Source organism: Coenobita brevimanus, chromosome 94 (genome assembly GCF_032717465.1).
Source record: "Coenobita brevimanus isolate Jiangsu-jjx chromosome 94, ASM3271746v2, whole genome shotgun sequence".
NCBI lineage: Eukaryota > Metazoa > Arthropoda > Malacostraca > Decapoda > Coenobitidae > Coenobita > Coenobita brevimanus.
Genome location: NC_137047.1, coordinates 22,508,378 through 22,528,372, shown reverse-complemented (window position 1 = coordinate 22,528,372; position 19,995 = coordinate 22,508,378). Strand labels below are relative to the sequence as shown.

General features: G+C 42.9%; 1 protein-coding gene across 3 annotated transcripts in view; it reads left to right on the top strand.

Moving 5' to 3' along the window:
- The window catches only part of LOC145412918 (phosphatidylinositol transfer protein alpha isoform-like), a 58,053-nt gene extending 39,157 nt beyond the window's left edge, over positions 1–18,896 (top strand). The window contains exons 8-9 of one of the 3 annotated variants that reach the window (XM_080282719.1): positions 5,584–5,674; positions 17,016–18,896. In XM_080282719.1, the coding sequence (XP_080138845.1) occupies positions 5,584–5,674; positions 17,016–17,057 (133 nt within the window). In that variant the 3' untranslated portion in view covers positions 17,058–18,896. The remainder of the gene's footprint in view (positions 1–5,583; positions 5,675–17,015) is intronic. The other 2 variants (XM_080282720.1, XM_080282718.1) reach the window with 2 other exon arrangements.
- Positions 18,897–19,995: the final 1,099 nt, after the last annotated feature.

The following is a 19,995-nucleotide window of genomic DNA, read 5'->3' as shown; positions in this document are numbered from 1 at the left end:
TTCCCAGAGTAAGTTGGGGGTGGTGGGGGGGAAACAACACGATCACTTTCATCACTGTCACTATCAATGGAAAATGGTTCACCACCAATCACTGCCAAATCATCACTGCTTGCTGTGAGTGTGTCACTTTCACTGCCACAATCAAGAGTAGTACTTACAGTTTTGTCCAGCTCAGTTCTAATTTCAGGAGTGCTCAACCCCTTCTGCCTCGCCATCGGTAGTTCCTTTACCGGTGTAGAGGTAGAGGGAACACTAGCACTAATCATTGTAGAGGAGGAAGCGAGCGACGATGAGTCGGGACGGAGCGCCATTATCACGCACAGAGCTGGACAGATACTGACTGATGCGGGTCAGGGCAGGGGTGGGGGGGGCCCCCTCGGGGTTGGAGGAGGGTGTGGGATGGCTGGCGTGAAAGAACTCGACAGCTACTCTTGCGTGAGACACTTTGCGCGCCGGGAAAACGCGTGGTGTTCAAAATATTCACGATCATTCCAGAATGACACCCGCGGTTTGGTCCAGTTTTGTCAATGTCATTCTGGAATGACACCCGCGGTTAAAGGGTTAAACCACTCCTTTTTCCTGTTTTCTTTCCCCCTTACTCTTGGGACAAATTTTTCCACTCCCAAATTATAGAGGTCTAGAAAAATATCCCACTTCCTCTTTATCTCTCTTGTTTCTCTGAATTTTCTCCAATCCACATTTTCGAAAAATTTTCTCAATCCTGTAAAATCTGCTTTCCCAAAGTTGTATCTTCCCTGCCTATAAAACTCGTCTCTATTTTCATCTGGAACTCAGTGACCACATGATCACTTTTACCTATAAGACAGAAATATTTCAATGATTCTATTACATCGGGTTCTTTGGTAAACAGTAAATCTAACCTTGCTGGTGTGTCCTCACCATGGAACTGTCTCTCTTCTTTGACCGATTGCATCATCACATTATTCATTATTATAAATAATAATACATGGATGGGGTTGTAAAGGAGGTGCAAGGTAGGGCAGTGGATGTGGGGGTGGCTTTAATGAATGAGGGTGAGATTTGGAAGACTCCGGTGTTGCTGTTTGCTGATGATACAGTATTGTTGAGTGAAGATGAATGGGAGTTGCAAGGTTTGGTGAATGAATTTGGGACAGTGTAGGAGCAGGAAACTGAAAGTTCTATCTATATATCTATTGCCAGATGCCTCAATCCCGTTCGGGGTGGCCACAAACAGATCGCCTCCACGTCGCCCTGTCCCCCGCCATTTCACTGTCCCGCTTCCAACTCACACCCCCCTCTCTCATATACCTCTCCACCCCATCCCTCCATCTCATCCTCGGCCTCTCCCTCCCTCTTCCCCCCTCCACCTCACTCACTTACACTCTCATCGTCAGTCTTTCACCCTCCATCCTCTCCACATGGCCAAACCACCTGAGTGTCTTCCTCCTAATGCTTTCTATCACATCCACATCCACACCACAACGCTCCTTTATATCCTCATTTGTCAGCCGGTCTCTCCATGTGACTCCACAGGCTCCTCTTAAATAACTCATTTCCACTGCTCTCACTCTTGACTTGTGTCCTTCCAGCAACGTCCAAGCTTCACTTCCATACGTTAGAGTTGGTATCACAATACTGTCATGTAGTAACTTTTTCACTTCCATGCTCACTTCCCTGTTTCTTATCACTGCTTTCAAAGAACCAGCAACCTTTCATCCCTGCTGTACCCTTTTAAGCACTTCACCCTCCAAATCTCTATCCTTACTCATCACACTACCCAAGTACTTAAACGTACTCACATTTTCCAATTCCTCACCTTCCAACCTTGCTATACATTCACTGACTTCACCTCTCTCAAAGACCATCACTTTACTCTTCCCTACATTCACCTTTAGATCCCGTTTCTTACACACTCCCAAACTCATCCACCAAGCCTTGCAGCTCCCTTTCGTCTTCACTCAACAACACAGTATCATCTGCAAACAACAGTACAGGGAGTTTCCAAACACTATCCTCTTTCACCAGGGCCACTCCAACATCCACTACTCTACCTTGTACCTCTTTTATTACCCCATCCATGTACAGATTGAACAACCATGGAGACATGACACATTCCTGTTTCAACCCAACCTTCAAAGAGAAAAATTCACTCAGTTCACCATCCACACGCACTGCAGCCTTAGCACCATCATACATACTCTTCACAGAATTCAACAACTTCCCATCTACTCCATATATTCTTAATACTTTCCACAATCCTTGTCTATCCACCCTGTCATATGCTTTCTCCAAATCTATGAAAGCCGCATACAACTTCTTTCCCTTCTCTAGGAACTTTTCCACTAAAGATCTAAGAATGAATATCTGATCTACACAACCTCTTCCCTTCCTAAAGCCTCCCTGTTCTTCTCCAACTAATTCCTCTGTTCTTTCTCTAACTCTGTCAATAAGTATCCTACCATACACTTTTCCTATTATACTAAGAAGACAAATGCCCCTATGATTACCACACACTTCTTTTTCCCCTTTTCCTTTGTACAAGGGAATAATTATACCTGACTTCCAATCCTCCGGGACTCAACCTTCCTCCCAGGCCAATCTACACATCTTCCACATCCATTCTACTACTATCTCTCCCCCATGCTTCAGCATTTCACCACACACTCCATCAGTTCCTGGGGCTTTCCCCAATTTAACTTTCTTCATTTGCTTCCACAACTTCTATCCTACTGATTTCTTCCTGTCTTCTCACCTGCCTCCTTTTCCCAGCCATTCCCCAGCCATTATATTCGCATTACTTCCATCCTGTATGTTCAACAATTCCTTAAAGTGTTCTCTCCACCTGCTCACTTTTTCTCCCTTCTCCACTAGTAATCTACCATTTTTATCTTTCACTCCCCTGCCAACCTCACTTCCACCCTGTCTTATTCTCTTCACCTCTTTCCAGAACATTTTCTTACACTCCCTCCACTTTACACTCAAATTCCTTTCAAATTCCTCATCCACTCTCTTCTTTCTCTTACTAATCTTTTCACCTTTCTTTCTTTCTACATATAACTCTCTCTTCCGCCTCTCAACTTCCTCCACGCCCCTATTTCCCATCCATTCATTGTATGTTTTCTTCTTTTGTGCCACAGCCTGTCTCACCTCTTCAGTCCACCACGCTGTTCCTTGCACCCCCCTCCGTCTTCTCTTCCTCCCACACACCACATCACATGCTGCACATATTTCTTCTGTAAATATCCTGCACACACCTTCCATGTCTCCCATCTGCTCCAATTTATATTTGCCCAATCATTCCTCCACTTCTCTCATATACTCTGCCTTTTTCTCATCCTTTTGTAACCTTTCCACTCTCCTTGCAACTACTCCTTCCTCTCGTCTTTCCCTTCTTCTATTTCTCCATCTTACTTGGATCCTAATTCTGGCCACCACCAAGTAGTGGTCAGAAAGTCCACTCCCCCAACCTCTATAAGCTCTTGCATCCATTACACATCTTCGCATCCTTTCATCCACACACACATAATCAATCATTGCCTTTCTTTCATTCAGTTCACCACCCACCCTTCTCATCACTCGCCATGTATACCTGTGGATCATTTTATGCCTGAAGAGGGTATTGGCTATCACCAACCCCCTCCCAGCACAAATGTCCATTAATGCACTGCCATTCTCATCTATCTCAGGAGGCACACCCCACTCACCAACAATTCCATCCACCTTCACATTCCCTACTTTACCTTTCATATCACCGATCAAAAACACTCTCTCATTCCTTCCAAACTTTTCCATGCACACTTCCACATTTGTCCAGAACTTTTCTCTCACTCTGCTTGCACGATCTTGCATTGGCGCATACACACACATAATCGCCCACATTTGTATTCCAACTTTCAACCTTAACCACACAATCCTTGACCCAAGTGATCCATTCTGTCTTATGCTCTTCTTCCTTCTTTTACCCACAACTATACATACTCCTTCCTTTACCCTCTCATTCTCACCTACTCCTGCACATACTGTATACCCCATCCATACTCCCATTCTCTCACACTTTCTCCTCTCCATTTTGTTTTAGTTATTCCACATACATCCACTTTCGCACCCTCAAGCACCTGGACAATCTCTCTCTTTCACGTCATCATTCGCCCCTCTTACATTCCATGTTGCCATTACCAAGTCCTTTGTCCGGTCCTGGGTCGTCATCGTTTGGTCAGTCCTTGTCCGAGGCTTCTTGTTTGTCTTTTTAGTCAGTTGTTTTCCGGGGAGGGTCACTAACCGTCTGCCAACCCTTTTAGTCTCCTTTTACGACAAGCAGGGATACTGGGGGAGTATTCTTGAAAACCCCCCCCTACCCCCAGGGGTATGTAATTTACCTGCCTTAGCGTGGGAAGGGAGGTCTGGATGATGATGATAATGACATAGTTCCAGTTGTAGTATAGAAGAGGAGGATATTGGGGTTTACAAAGTGTTAAGAAGAGATGTTGAAAAGATGTCCAGAGCCACCTGAAATATGACCCTGTGTACTGTATTCTGCATCACTCTCAGTTCTAGACATGGGGTAATAGTAATAGTAATAGACTATTACAGGGTTTTCAAGTACTGTAATAGTAATAGATCACAAGTTCCTGGCTATAATATTAATTGTAATAGTAAGAGAAGGCAAAGTAATAGATAATTGTATATTACTTTCCCATTACAGACACTTCTTTAATACTGTTTACCATAATCAAGAAAAACAACCTTCTCACCTTGGTTACCTGTTGGCTGCTCTCCAAGCTGCAGGTACACCACAGGAGACCATGCAGAATGGAGAGTGGTCAACAGGCCATCAGGTGATCTAGAAACACTTTGCATTCAGTGGAACAGCCTCCCAACAATAATAAAATTAAAAACCATTTTCAATTTAATACCGTTATCATAAATATTATATTAATCCATCCATCCATCATCCAATCCTACATTGCCCCATGAGGAGCATAGGAGCCCTGGGCTAGGCAGTTGGTCCCGACATTTAAGATGAGAGTGAATATATTAATAGTAATAGTAATACTAATAGAATACCAAGTAATAGTAATAGATGACCACTAAAGTAATTATAATAGTAATATAATAGAGAGCTATTGAAATTAATAGTAATAGAAACCCAGTAATAGACCCCATGTCTGCTCAGTTCATACCAGCACTCTGTCAGTCTTCTTCCTTGAGGGTTTGTTCACTCAGGTAGTAATAGCTTCTTACCAGTCTCTCATTCATGTTCCTTTCTCCTTTTCAATCCTCCATTTTTCACTTTGCTGCCATAACCCATTGAATCTGGTGGTCTTTATTAGGCTGTTCGTGCTGCCTCCAGACAGTTGTTTTCTGTTTAGAGACTTTTCAGGCTGGAGAAGTTAAATAAAGCTATAATTCACTCCATCACTTTGAGAGGTCCTCCCGAAGTTAACAAAATTGGTTGGTGGCAGGAAGGATGAAATAAAACACATCATACTAAAACTGTTAATAAAGTACTTCTATATCTTTTATTTTCATGAGGCATTTTCATACTGTTTTTTTACTTTTTACCTTGCTCATTTGATGGTTGTACCCCTGGTGACTGGACAGGCAAGTATTCTGTTGGATGGACCAGTGGCACGGCCTGACCATGGACGATATCCGATGCCTTGAGGACAGGACAAAGGAGGAGCTTGACCAGGTAGGCTCAGCTTGGTTTGTATAGAATTTACCCGCCAGCCATTCCTGTTCCTTCTATTGCATCTCCCTTTACTCCCTCTCTCCTCTACTGTATTTCTTCTACCCCAACCCCTCCCTTGCACTGCATTTCTGTTACACACTGTCCTCTCTACAGCATTTCTGTTACCCACTCTCCCCTCTTCAGTATTTATGATACCCCCTCTCCCCCTGCTGTGTGTCCCTTACTTCTGCCCTTCCTGCATCTCTCAATTCCCCTTTTTCCTTCTTCCTGCATCTCCCTTACCCTCCCCTCTCCATACTGAATCATCCTCACTCCTCCCTTCTTAATGCTTCACCCTTACCCCTCCCTCCTTACTGCATCACCCATACCCCCTCCCCCTCTTCCCTTCTTCAGCATCCATACCTCCCCTCTTACTGCACTCTTACTGCATCACTTACCCCACCCCCCCTCTTCCCATACTGCATCTCCCTTACTTCCCACTCTTCCCATACTGCATCTCCCTTACCTCCCCCTCTTCCCATACTGCATCTCCCTTACCTCCCACTCATCCCACACTGCATCTTCCTTACCTCCTACTCTTCCCATACTGCATCTCCCTTACCTCCCCCTCTTCCCATACTGCATCTCCCCTTACCTCCCCCTCTTCCCGTACTGCATCTCCCTTACCTCCCCCTCTTCCCATACTGCATCTCCCCTTACCTCCCCCTTTTCCCGTACTGCATCTCCCTTACCTCCCCCTCTTCCCATACTGCATCTCCCCTTACCTCCCCCTCTTCCCGTACTGCATCTCCCTTACCTCCCCCTCTTCCCATACTGCATCTCCCTTACCTCCCCCTCTTCCCATACTGCATCTTCCTTACCTCCCCCTCTTCCCATACTGCATCTCCCTTACCTCCCCCTCTTCCCATACTGCATTTCCCTTACCTCCCCCTCTTCCCATACTGCATTTCCCTTCCCCTCAGTCCCCCTACTTCATCTCCCTCACCCCCTACCCCTCTTTCTGCATCTCACCCCCCACCCCTCTTTCTGCATCTCACCCCCCATCCCCCATACTGCATCTCATCCCCCTCTTTCATATTGCATCCCATTCCCCTCTGCTATATGACATCTCGCTTACCCCTGTCTTCCCTCCCTACTACTAGGGATATGCCGATAGTATCGGTATTGGCTTTTTTTTTTTTTTTTTTTTTTTTTTTTTTTTTAGTATCAGATCAGCAAGGTAAAAATATGGCCGATACGCTGATAGTTTTCTGGTTTATTATGTGATTCAAACTGCTTAGTTTTTTTCCTTGATTAAATGAAGAAAATTTTTTTTTTTGCCCTTTATTTATTATTCACACAAGCAGATTATCAACTTAGCAAAACATTTTATTATTCCGACTTCTTAAGGTTGTAATTGCCACTTGGTACTTGAGAACTGAGGCAACTAATTATCATCATAGATACTGAACTATTGACCTCAGCTCTGCGTGTCATGAGAAGTTGCACTCTTAGTGTCGCTACTCTCCATGTGCGCAACAAATAGGTGGATGCTTTGTAAGTGTTCACAAACTATATACATGTATGCTATTTCAATTTCGACTGTGAGTCTATGAATTTCCCCCCTTTTTTTTTTTTTTTTTTTTTTTTTTTTTTTTTTTCTACCATGCAATTATAGGCCTATAGTTACTTCCAGCTTCCCCTATTTCTAATATTAAAATAGAAGTAATTCTATACTTTTATAATATAAGCATACAGAAGTTGCAGATTAAATGCTAGGTAATCAAAATGAAAAAGTTTCGGTATCGGCAAAGTATCAGCCATTTGTTAGTATTGGTATCGGCTGAAAAGTGGATATCGACATCGGTATTGGTATCGGCCAGCGTCTTGGTATTGGCACATCTCTACCTACTACATTTCCTTATACAGTAATAGAAAAGCGATCAGAGCCTGGCACCTTAAACAAAAATTCGCTTCCACAAACACAAATCTACAAACTCAGACCATTATCTTCTGCAACCACAAATCCGCAAACTTCTTGAAATTTGCAGTTCCGCAGATGCAAACACCATTTGTATCCCTTTCAGTACCATAGCATCAGTTTCATTTTATTCTGGAAATCATTAGAGGATTTTACTAAGTTTAGGATAATATTTTTTGTAATCAAGTGGTTAAAAATCGTCTCAAGTTATCCATCCACTACAATTATATCTTTATTTACTCTGTTCTGACCAACAGCAGGTGACTTTATTGTCTGTTGTACTGAATGGGATAAAATTACTGTATATTTATAGTAAAGCTAAAGTATACATTATAAATATTATTATACAGTATTAGTATATTATACTGTTTTTGCTTTAAAACAAAGGTAAATCATTCACTGTTGTAGATAAATGAATTAGATTATTACACTTCACAGCTTACACTTGATAGGTTGACTCACCAGTTCACCTCTGTTCCTTGGCTCTAACCTCCTCAGTCACAGTGAGGCTCCTCCAGCAGCTGAGATAACTCCATCTTGAGCAGGTCAAAATACTGCCTTTCATAAAAATAAACTGCTCAAAGTTCTCAGAGGTCAGGCAGGTTTGCATTTGCGGAAGTACCTCCGCAAACACAAAACCACAAATATGCGTAAAATTTGTCTCAAATGCAAATCCGCAAACGAAATCATACTTCCTGCAGTTGCAGAATTTGAGGTTTTCGGAAATGATCGCAGAAGTGCCCAGCTTTGAAAGTGATGTACGGTATATGTAAAGGAATTGGAGAGCAGAGCAGCTCATGGAGGAAAGGTGACAGGTACCAAGAAGGCCTTTATGCAAATAGGTCTGAGGATGGAGGCTGCAAGTGCATTACATAAAGGTGAGGGTGACCATCATCCACTCACTCACAGTAGGATTGCCTTATGGTCTCTACACTGAGTGACAAGCCAAATGGTTTCCTGTACCCAGGAAACCATTTACTACGCACGGAGATAATCATATAACTGGGGTTTTTGGCTGGGTTAAGTGTCCCCCAAATTCCCTTATCTGAAGCCACTTAATCCATGGCGAATGTTCGGAGAGCCTTGGAGGACTTAGTAACTGTCCAGGACCCCTACCAAATGGGCAGATTTGCATGGCCATTTGGAATGTGAAAGGTGTGAATGAGGAGAGCAAGAGGTTAGAAGTAGTGAATTTGGTCAAGAGTGCAAGATATGCTGTGATGGCATTGTGTAAAACACAGGTGAAAGGGTGTGAAGTGGAGGAGTGGGAGGGTGTGAAATGTGTAAGATCGGGCATGAATGGGTGTGGAAGATGCAAGGAACGAATTGCTTTGTTGATGAATGATGTGTGGCAGAGTGGAATGAGATTTTTTTTTTTTTTTTTTTTTTTTTTTTTTTTTTTTTAAATGCGAGGAAGAAGGAACCAAAGGCCATGAGCTCGCAGTAACAGTTCCCTCCAAGAGAAAAACAAAATACAATAGAGAGCCAAATTCAAGATCCGATCATTTTGAGATGCCTGGACACTACGTTTGAAAGACTGGAGATCATAGGCAGCAGGAAATACAGACAGAGGGAGACAGTTCCAGAGCTGACCTGTTGCATAAATGAAAGACTGGGAGTAACGGTTAACTCTTGCATTAGAGAGTTGGACAGAAAAGGGATGAGAGTTTGCTGCCAGACGGGTGCTACGCGCCCGTCGTAGAGGTGGAGGAATGCAAGCAGACAGTTCAGAGGAGCAGTGACTATTAAAGTAGCGATAGAAAAGAGATAAAGATGCAACAGTGCGGTGAAGAGACAGAGGTTGAAGGGAGTCAGTAAGAGGAGGAGAGTTAATGAGACGAAAAGCCTTTGACTCCACCCTATTGAGAAGAGCTGTATGTGGGGAGCCTCCCCACACATGAGAGTTGTACTCCACACAGGGGCGGATAAAACCCCTGTATAGAGTCAACAATTGTGCAGGGGTAAAGAAAGAGCGGAGTCGGCTTAGCACACCCAATCTCTTGGAAGCAGATTTTACAAGAGATGCAATATGATCTTTCCAAGATAAGTCCCCAGTAAACGAAACCCCAAGCATGTTCAACGATGATGCGGGATTAAGCTGAATATTATTAAACATTAGTGGGTATACCTGTGGAAGACTTTGTCGGGTTGATAGGTGTAAGAACTGAGTCTTAGACGCATTAAAGACAACCATATTATTTTTACCCCAGTCAGAGATATGAGCCAAGTCAGACATTAGGTGTGCCATAGCCTCATCCCTTGTTTCTTGAAATAACTGTTGAGATGGGCGTTGCGGGAACTGAATGGAAAGGTGAAGGGTGGAGTCATCAGCGTATGAGTGGATAGGGTTAGATGTACAGCTTAGAAGATGATTGATGCATAAAAGGAAGAGAGTAGGTGATAGGACAGAGCCCTGAGGAACATCACTGTTGATAGATCTAGGAGAAGAACGATGGCCGTCTACAACAGCGGCTATAGAACGACCAGAAAGGAAGCTAGCGATGAAGGCACAGATAGAAGGATAGAAACCGTAGGAGGGCAGTTTGGAAATTAAAGATTTATGCCAGACTCGATCGAAAGCCTTTGAGATGTCAAGTGCAGTGGCAAAGCCTATGTGTCAGTTCACAATGTGTGTATGTCAAGTTCAAGCTTGAGAAGGTGAAGGTGGGAGGAATTGTAGCATATGCACCATACGGTGACAGGAGAGAGAGAGAGAGAGGTTTTGGGATGAGCTGGATGAAGCAGTGGGACAGATGCCCCAGAGCTATAAAGTGATCGTAATGGGTGATATGAATGAAAGAGTAGGCATTTGTCCTGAGGTTGACATAATGGGTTGTAATGGAGTACCAGGAGAAAATGATAGTGGGAAGCGACTGAAGGATATGTGTCAGAAAAGGAGGTTGTGCATTTGTAACTCGTTATTTCAAACACAAAGATGCTCATAAATATACATGGTATAGAGGGAACGGTGATCGTGTTGAAAGGAGCCTGATTGATTATATGCTTGTAGAGAGGTCTTTGCTGGGAATGGTTGCTGATACGAAGGCCATGAGAGGACGATGTGGAGGTCTGTCAGATCACATGATTGTGGAATGCAAAATCAAACAGAGAGGAGTGAGGTGGACCAGGAGAGAGAAAGAGGAGCAGTCAGGGAGAAGGACTGAACATCAGGAAGGTGAGGATCAAAGACGTAACAGATGAATACAGGACCAAAGCAGGGGAGGAGTTAGAATCAGTGAACTGGAATGAAATGGATCTGGACAGCCTATATATATAAAAAATAATTTGGTGTTACGCCAGGTATCCCCGAAGGGCTAAGGCGTTGCCCCTGGGTAGAGGACTTTGGACTGGAGCGTGTAGCATTTTATGACCGGATGCCCTTCCTGGTGTCCACCAATGACCCTTGGGTGGATTCGATCCTCCGACCCTTCGGTCAGAGCGGAGCGCTCTAACCCACTGAGCCACGGCTGTGGAATGCATATAGCAATTGCCTAGGTAGGAATGCTAAAGTGGTGTATGGTGTGGCAAGAGTAACAACGAAGAAGGTATGGCATGGTGGAATGAAGAGATTAAGAGAGCATTGGAGGAAGAAATGGTTAGTGTGGTCACAAGAGGGGTTCAGTTGAAATAAATAATTATATTGCGAGCGAGAAGCACGTCAAGAGACTAGTGAAGAGGAAAAAGGAGGAGGTAAATGATGGTCTAAGTGGGAAAATGAATGCAACCTACTATGAAAACAGGAAGTTATTCTGGAAAGTGGTGCAGAAATGTAGAAGTGACAGCAGAAAGAAATGTGAAAGTGTGAAGTACAGTAATCCCTGTACAATCCGGACCCCACTTTGCCGGACATGCCCACTTACTGGACAAAATCGTCCCAGGACCCAATATTCCCAAAATGGTCCGAAAACCACAAAAAAATCGAAAAAAATCAGAATTTTTCCCACCCGTAATTTGAACTTGGTGTGGGACAGCTTTGTTTTGGTGCGTCATTCCTCCGATGTCCGCTAGAGCACCCCTGCATCTTCCCCACTTTCCACCCATCTCTTGTCGTGAGTGTACGCTTGTCGTCATGGCTGCCCACGTGCTCGCTTTTGTGGTGGTGCCTTACCTGCTGCAGGCACTCCTGCTTCTCTCGTGCCTCTCCTTCGTGTGCGTGATGATGGCCCCACCGCCTGAGAAGAGGAAGAGAGTGGTTTTGACTCTGGAGAAGAAGAGGGAGATATTGGAGAAAGTAGATGCGGGATGGTCTTCGTCACGCATCCTTCGTGAGTTCAACCTGGCCCGATCTACTTTGTTTGATATCAAGAGATCCCGAGACAAACTCATGCAGTACACAGTTGACTTCTCGTCGAAAAGCAAACGCAACGTGGAGAGGAAGATGATGTTTACTCCCAAGTTTGCTGAAGTCGACTGCTTCACGTTGATTTGGTATCGACAGCAACGTGCTGCTGGTGTGATGGTACGTGGTACGGAGCTGAAGGCTGCTGCTGAGAAGTTCGCAAGGCTTCACGACACCCTAGACTTCAAGGCATATGAGGGTTGGCTCTTCGCATTCAAGTTACGACATGGCCTTACCAACTGTAAGTCTCATGGCGAAGCTTTGGATGCTAACAAGGATGGAGTAGAGGAGTTTTGGCACAAGGTGAAGGGCTTGATCGACAGGGAGGGCCTCACTCTCGGTCAAGTCTACAACGCTGACGAAACTGGTTTATTCTATCGCTCTTTGCCTGCGAACACTCTAGCCGAGGAGACAGAGAAGCATGTAGGTGGCCACAAGCTCTCCAAGCAAAGGATATCTGCTTTGTGTTGTGCTAATGCTAACGGCATGCACCGGCTTAAGCCCGTTATTGTTGGCCGTGCAAAGCAGCCTCGGTGTCTTCGTGGGGTGATGGATGTCCTTCCTGTCCTCTGGTACCATTTCTTGAAGGCATGGTTCACAGGCCACATCTTCAAAGACTGGTTCCACGGCCATTTCGTCAAGGAGGTCATACACTACCAGACGGAGAAACTGGGAATCCCCCGCGACTAGGTAAAGGCCCTCCTCCTTGACAATGCACCTGCCCACCCGTGCGACAAGGACTTGGTGGCTGAGGATGGCCACATTAGGTGCATGTTTCTGCCACTTAATACAGATAAGCCCATAATTCACGCGAGGGTTACGTTCCCAGACCCTTCGCGTATGTGGTAAATTCGCGTATACATTCTGCCCTTGTGTGCACGTAATTACGCATGTCTACTAAGTATATTACATCTGAATAATACTGTTTATGCACTACATACACCTTATAAACTAGCATAAAGTATGAAAAACAACAAAAATGTAAGAAATTTAACACTGAAACCTGACAAGCACAGGCGTAGGTGGAGACACTTCAGCAGTCTGGTGCACAAACCCTCACTGCCTCCCATATGCTACATTCTGCCTTCTTTATTGTCCAAACAGTTGACTTATTCAGCCCAAACATACGGTTCCGAGCCAGTTCACAGGCGTAGGTGGAGACACTTTAGCAGTGTCTGGTGCACGAGCCCTCACTGCCTCCCGTATGCTACGTTCTGCCTTCTTTATTGTAAGAACAGTTGACTCACCCCACACACACAGTTCAGAGACAATTCACCATGAAGTCAATTCACCATCAAAACATGGTCGATTCCCTGTCATTCTATAAATATACTTATTATTGATTATGTAATACTTTAATAACTAATTTTCAGGGGGATTTTACAACTCATATAAGTAAAAAACTAGTGTACTGTACATGCTAAATAAACTGGTATGTAAATAAATGATGGGGAATCCTCCTGACGGAGAATTGTTGCTGACATTCCTTCCTTAAGTTTGTCCAACACTTTAACTTTCTCTGTCAGCAACATCACTTTATGAGTCTGTTTTGGTGTGTTACCACATGCATCACCAGCACTACGCTGAGGCCCCATGTTGGCAGTCAAGGCAAGCACTCACTGGAAGGCAGAAAAATAAGCCACAAATAACGATTCGCAAGTCACGCATAGTTCAACCGTCGGATTCAAACTGACTGTGTGGTGCGTGGTAGACCGACCTCCCACACACACACACACACACACATATGTATGCACATGGGCAGCAGGTAGGCATTTTTATATTTTATTTATTTCTCTTGTATATTAAAATTATTTATTTGAATACTATAATTTTATGTTTTAATTATTGTACGAAAAATTCGTGGAGAACCGAAATCGCGTGAAAAAAGTTCACGTGAATTAAGGGCTTACCAGTACTACTGCTCTCATCCAACCAATGGACCAAGGAGTGATCATTGCAACAAAGCGGCTATACCAACGGAAGTTCCTGGACGAGGTGATGGTTGTTCTCGAGGACAAGGACGAGTGCAGGGAGGGACGGGACACGTGAGGCCTGCTTGGAAAACCTTCGCCGCTACAACATCGTCTGCCATTTACGTCTGGGCCAGTGCATGGAAGGAAGTCTCTGTCAAGACTCTAGAAAATGGTTGGTCTCGTCTGCTTCTCGGAACGGATGTTGAGCACGATTTCCTAGGTTTTGACATGGATGACTTCCATGCACGTCTACGTGCGCATGGGGACGATGTTGATGTGGACGAAGTGCGTGAGTGGTTGGATGACGACGAGGGCGATCCTGGGTATCAGACCCTGTCTGATATTGAGATCACATCTTCAGTTGCTGGTGTCAGTACCCAGCTTGAAGATTCCGACGAGGACGGCGACGATGATGCGGACTCCTCTCAGCATGACACTACTCCAGCCATCCCCAAGCTGAGCGCACTCCGGGAACACCTAGAGTTCATTCTGGACTACCTGGAACACCCGGACTGCGACAGGGAGATGGGGCCCTTGGGACTTGTGGAGGAAGTGCGTGCTTTCAGGCAGCGCATCATTAATCGTCAGAATCGTCTTTCCTTGCATCAATCAACAATTGACGGCTTTTCCAGGCCCATGACCCCCGCTGTGCCCAGCCCTGGCTCCACTCCGTTGCCTACCCAAGACAGGCCCTCATGCTCCGAGCCACAGCCCAGCACATTAGCCACGGTGGCGTCACCGCTCGACATGAGTTTGCGCCTATCTTCAGAGTCGACTGCAGTGGGTACGCCATCACCACGACCCAGCGACTCACCCCTAGGTCACCTCCCTGTGCTACTCTCAGACTCTGACAGTGATTAAAGGGCAAGAACTTCTCCACTAGACCACACGGGAATTTAGTGTTGTGCAGTGAAAGAAAAACGGTGCATACAGTATTGTTAAGAAATTAGAAATCTGAGTGAAAAGACAAATAGTTTTTGGACTGTAAATTTAATGTAAATTAACTTGAGTGTGTTTTGTTTAGAAAATGGTTTTGTGAGTGGAAAGACTTAAAGTGCAGAATGCAACACTTATTAAGTTACAATGGAGCATAAGTAAGACAAGAGTGCGCAGTGTAAAGAGAATGGACTTCTGAGTGCGAATGACTAAGTTAAGTGCAGACTTCATGAACAGAGTACTGCAAGTGCTTCAGGAAATCCTTCTTCCTGTCAGAGTCTGAGAGGAGGTGGTTATTCATCGAGATGGCCCGGGACTTGCTGTAAGTAGGCAGAATGTTTCATACTGTTCAGTACTGTATTTTCCATACTGTACTTACCTCTAACACCTCTTTTCACTCTTTTATGTCCCTTATTGGTGTGAATATGTAGTGTCTTAGGTGCTGTGCATGTGCAGTAGGGAGATGTTTTTCTGAGTTAGGCTAGGTTAGGGTCCATAACTATCAGTCCAGGAGCCAGGGACTTGTAAGTACCCAGAATGTTTAATATTGTATAAACCTACCTCAAAAACCTCATTTTATGGTTCCTTTGCATTTATTTCGGTCTTTTATGTCCCTTATTGGTGTGATTTGGGTCTTAAATAGGTGCTATGCATGTCCAGAGGGAGTTGTATAGGTGTTTTTCTGAGTTAGGGTCCATAAGTACAAGTCCAGGAGTCTGGTGCCCACTATCCGGACAGGACCACTTTCTGGACATGCCTTTGGCTCTATCACGTCGGATAGTGGAGGGATTACTGTATGTAAGTGGTAGATTATTAATCCATGCAGATGAAGTAAGGACCAGATGGAAAGAATATTTTGAAAGCTTGATGAATGGCAATAGAGAGAGCAGAACGGATATAAACATGATCGGTTTGGGGGATGTACGGAGAAGGAATGCAGTGCCAGGAAATGTGACCTTCGCATAGGTGAAAAACGCTGTGAAGCGGCTGAAAAATGGGAAAGCAGCTGGGGTTGATGAGGTGTATGCAGAGATGATTAAGTGTAGTGGAGAAAGCAGAATGAAGTTCTTGTTGGAGATATGTTAAAGGCATGGATGAATGAAACTGCTTGCAGCGTGGAAAAAGGCTGTGATTGTACCCTTGTACAAAAATAAAGGTGATCAAAGTGAGTGCAAGAATTACTGCATAAGTTTATTGAGTGTTGTAGGAAAGGTATATGGACCAGTTATAACAGAGAAAGTAAGAGAGTTATCAGAAGCCCTAGTGAGTGATGAACAGGGTGGCTTTAGGAGTGGCAGAGGATGTGTGGATCAAATATTGGCAGTGAGACAGATAGTGGAGAAGGCTTTTGAGGAGGACTATAAGGTGTTTTTACCATTTATGGATCTGGAAAAAGCATACAACAAAGTAGACAGAGAAGGATTGTGGAAGATTGTGTGTAGGTGCCGTCAAGAGTTTTTATGATGGTAGTGACGCTTGTGTAATAGTAAATGGGCATCTAAGTGAATGGTTCACAATAAGTGTGGGTGTGCAACAAGGTTGTGTGATGTCCCCATGGTTGTTCCATATATATATGGGTGGGGTGATGAGTGGAGTAAAAACATGAATAATGGAGAAAGGGATGATAAGGGATTTGGCATCTCTTTTTAACGTGACAGCGTACAGATTGACTCTGTCGGATACGTTTATGTGAAGTTACAGTACATGGTGGAAGTTTTTGGCGTATCAGATAGAGCCAGGATTCCAGGGTCTTGAATGATGTGTGGCCTATTGGATTGGGCAATATTGGGCTGTCTGGATATTGCAATTCCTCACCCTGCTGTAGGGTGGGAAAGGAGGTCTGGATGATGATGATGTACAGTATTCATTAACTTGTGTGTCATTTAATATGGACTTAAATGTGGAAGGCTTTGGTACTGCACGAGACTTGGAAACAGGAAATTTGTATGGCTGATGTTGATTGAATAGGATAAGAAAAAGGATATTTTTTACAAGGGGGAAAAAAAAAAAAAAAAAGATGGATGCTTTTTTTTTTTTTCCGCCCCCTCACCCACAAATATACTGAGTAAATAGTGATGAACAAATTAATTTCATGTTTGGTATGAGGTGTTTAAAATTCCCTTTCATTTACAGCAAAGAAACACAGGAGAGGTGCGAGGAACCAGAGGTGAGTAATTGTGTATGATCATTTGCTACCTGTGATTCTGCCATCAGCCTTCACCTCAGTCATATTCTGCCCACCATCTTCACTCTCTTCAGACCAAGAAATATTTTTGGATGTAACTGTACATTGAAAAGAGTTTTCATCATTATTACAGGGAAATTATTGGCTCTTGGTTTTTAGTGACATTAAGAAAATGAATATGTTATGTTGACACCAGATGTGGGGAGTCCCACAAGTTGCTGTATGTAGATAGGTTCATGTTGAAGTATAAAACTTTTAGCAATTTTTCTTCATGTTTTGACTGTATCCTCTTGTGCATGATTCTTTTACAGGTACAGTATACTTAGACATTGTCTGAGTAATGTTTATTGCTCATAAGGCAGGACTGAGATGCACTATTTGAGATGTTATATGAAAGTCATCCAGATTATGTACAAAATATGCTTATTAGTAGCAGATAAATATTTAGTGGAGAGTTGTAGATTTGCTCATGGAAATTTTAACCATGTTGCTTTTAGATATGGATACATTATGAAAATTTTATTAATATGTACAGCAGTGAAGTAGGATGTTATTTATTTTTTCATGGCAGCAATATTATGAAATTGCTACAATTAATCCCTTGTGCATAATGGTTTATTAAAGAGCCAAGAAGCTTACTTTATTATATCTGGTCATTTGTAGGTGTAGAAAGTACCCAAGAGTAATGCTGTCATTAGAAACTGGCCAGTTCCCCCAGCAACTCTTCAGAGCTGTTCTGTACTTTGCTGACTTTGTTGGAAAAAAAGTGTTGTACATTGTACAGTGTCATTTTCTGTAACTATTCAGGTACTGTATCAGGAGACTGTATTAGTTACTGTAGACTTGTTTAGAGACTAAAGGAACTCATGATACAGTACACAAGTTATCAGTTCACATTCTTAGTCAGCATTCTTTGTCACATTATTGGCATGTAATACGATGATATAACCAGAAGCGATATCCAAATTGATAGCTACTGTGCATAAAGTATACACTCTGTACTGTAGAAATGGAACCTGTCGTATCCCACAAGGAGAGTTTAGGTATAAAACGATAATTCGTAGTTTATATGAAACTGTAGTTAACCAGGGTGAATTTTTTTTAAACAAACTAGATTGGATACTCATAGTTTGTACAAAATTGTAACAAAACCAGAGTGAAAATTTTTTCACAGACTACAGTAGATTGACTTCTTATCTTGTATTTTAGCTATGTTATTTAATATTGTAAGTTTTGGTGGGTGAGTGAGGACATTGGCCCTGTAGTATAATGGATTGAACTCCTGTAACATTGTGGATTAACAGCCATAAGACTAAAGGTGTATTTTTATTTCATTTGGTATTTTATGAATTCACTGAGGGGGCTGACAAAATATAGTAATGCATTCTTTTAAAAATGTTATCTATGTAGTATAAATTAGCAAGCAGGTAGGTTATGATGACATTGTTTGAGTTTTTCAGTAACGTGTGTTATCTGGTTAGTGTGCTTGGGTTGCTATGAGAAGTCAGGTTTGGTTTTTAAGTTTTGTTGCTGGTTGTGCAAGAATTCATGTGAGAGGAATTACGTAGATACTCAGTGCTGTGTGTTGTGGTGCGAATTCTTACACTTAAGAGAACCAAATACAAGATTATGAAATGAAAAATCTGTTTCATACCTACAAGATCCTTTTCATGAATGATGATGCAGCAAGTAGATTCCAAGAATTATAAAATGAAAAATATGTTTCCTTCCTGCAAGATCATTTTCACGAATGGTGATTCAGCAAGTAGATACCAAAGTCATGTTTAAAATTACAGAAGTTTGATTAGTTTGATCCCATATAAGATGTTAGACTTGTGATCTTTAGGATTGTCTTAATGGGTATGACTGGTACACACACACACACACACACACACACACACACACACACACTCTTTCTTTCAAATGGCTGCTAGTATCATTCATGCCCTATATGCACTGCACTGTTGAACTACTACTATCATTACTATTAACCATTACTGCCCTCACTGCTACATCTGCTGCTGCCACTCTCTCGAATGCAACTGCAGCAATTTTTTCACTGCTGCTACAGTCAGTTTTACTACTATACAGTACAGTACTTTACATTTACTTTACCCTCAGTCAGCTGATAACTACTGCTGCTACTACTTTGTGATGTAAGAGTACAGTATACAGGAAGCACACTTTATATTATGTCCATCTCTCTCTGCGGTCAGTTTGCCTTTTTTTTCCCCCCCCTTTTTCTTATAATGATGATTTTTACAAATTACAGTATGCTGAATGTAGTTTTATTATGTTTTATGAAGAATGCAAAATAGGAGTAACAAGGTATGCTTTAAGTCAGTTTGGAGAAACCTGAGAATACAATATATTGAAGAATGGCTTGTCTTTCAGCATATGCAGTAACTCATTCCACACTAACAAAGGCATAAGCTGTCTTTTTGTTTTTGTTGTAAAAAATTATTCTAGGAACTGATATTCTTGACAGTGTTGAGATAGTACTGTAATGTATTTCAGTTGCTATCGGAGCACAGCGTATTGAATTCAGTGAAATAGTCAGAGATTGGAGTATATATGGCATGTGATAGATAACAGTAGACCTTATACCTTGGGGCATCATTTAAAGGACACGGGGCCTCATGACTAACATCTTTGAAGTGCTTGGTGATGATGCAAAGCACCTATCAAGTGAAAAGACGTACATATACTACCATGACAAGTGGTCTCTTAGCATAAATGTACTGTATACAATTGTATATTACTGGTTGTCCATTGATCTAAGGCACAAGGCCCTCTGAAAATCATGATTTGCACATTGGTCTCAATCTCTAAGAGGGGGGCTGGAGGTGTTTCAGTTATGTAATGGCACTTGGGGTATTGATAAGTCCTTAACACTGGTCAGCAGCACTCTTGCTTCTTGTAAGTTGT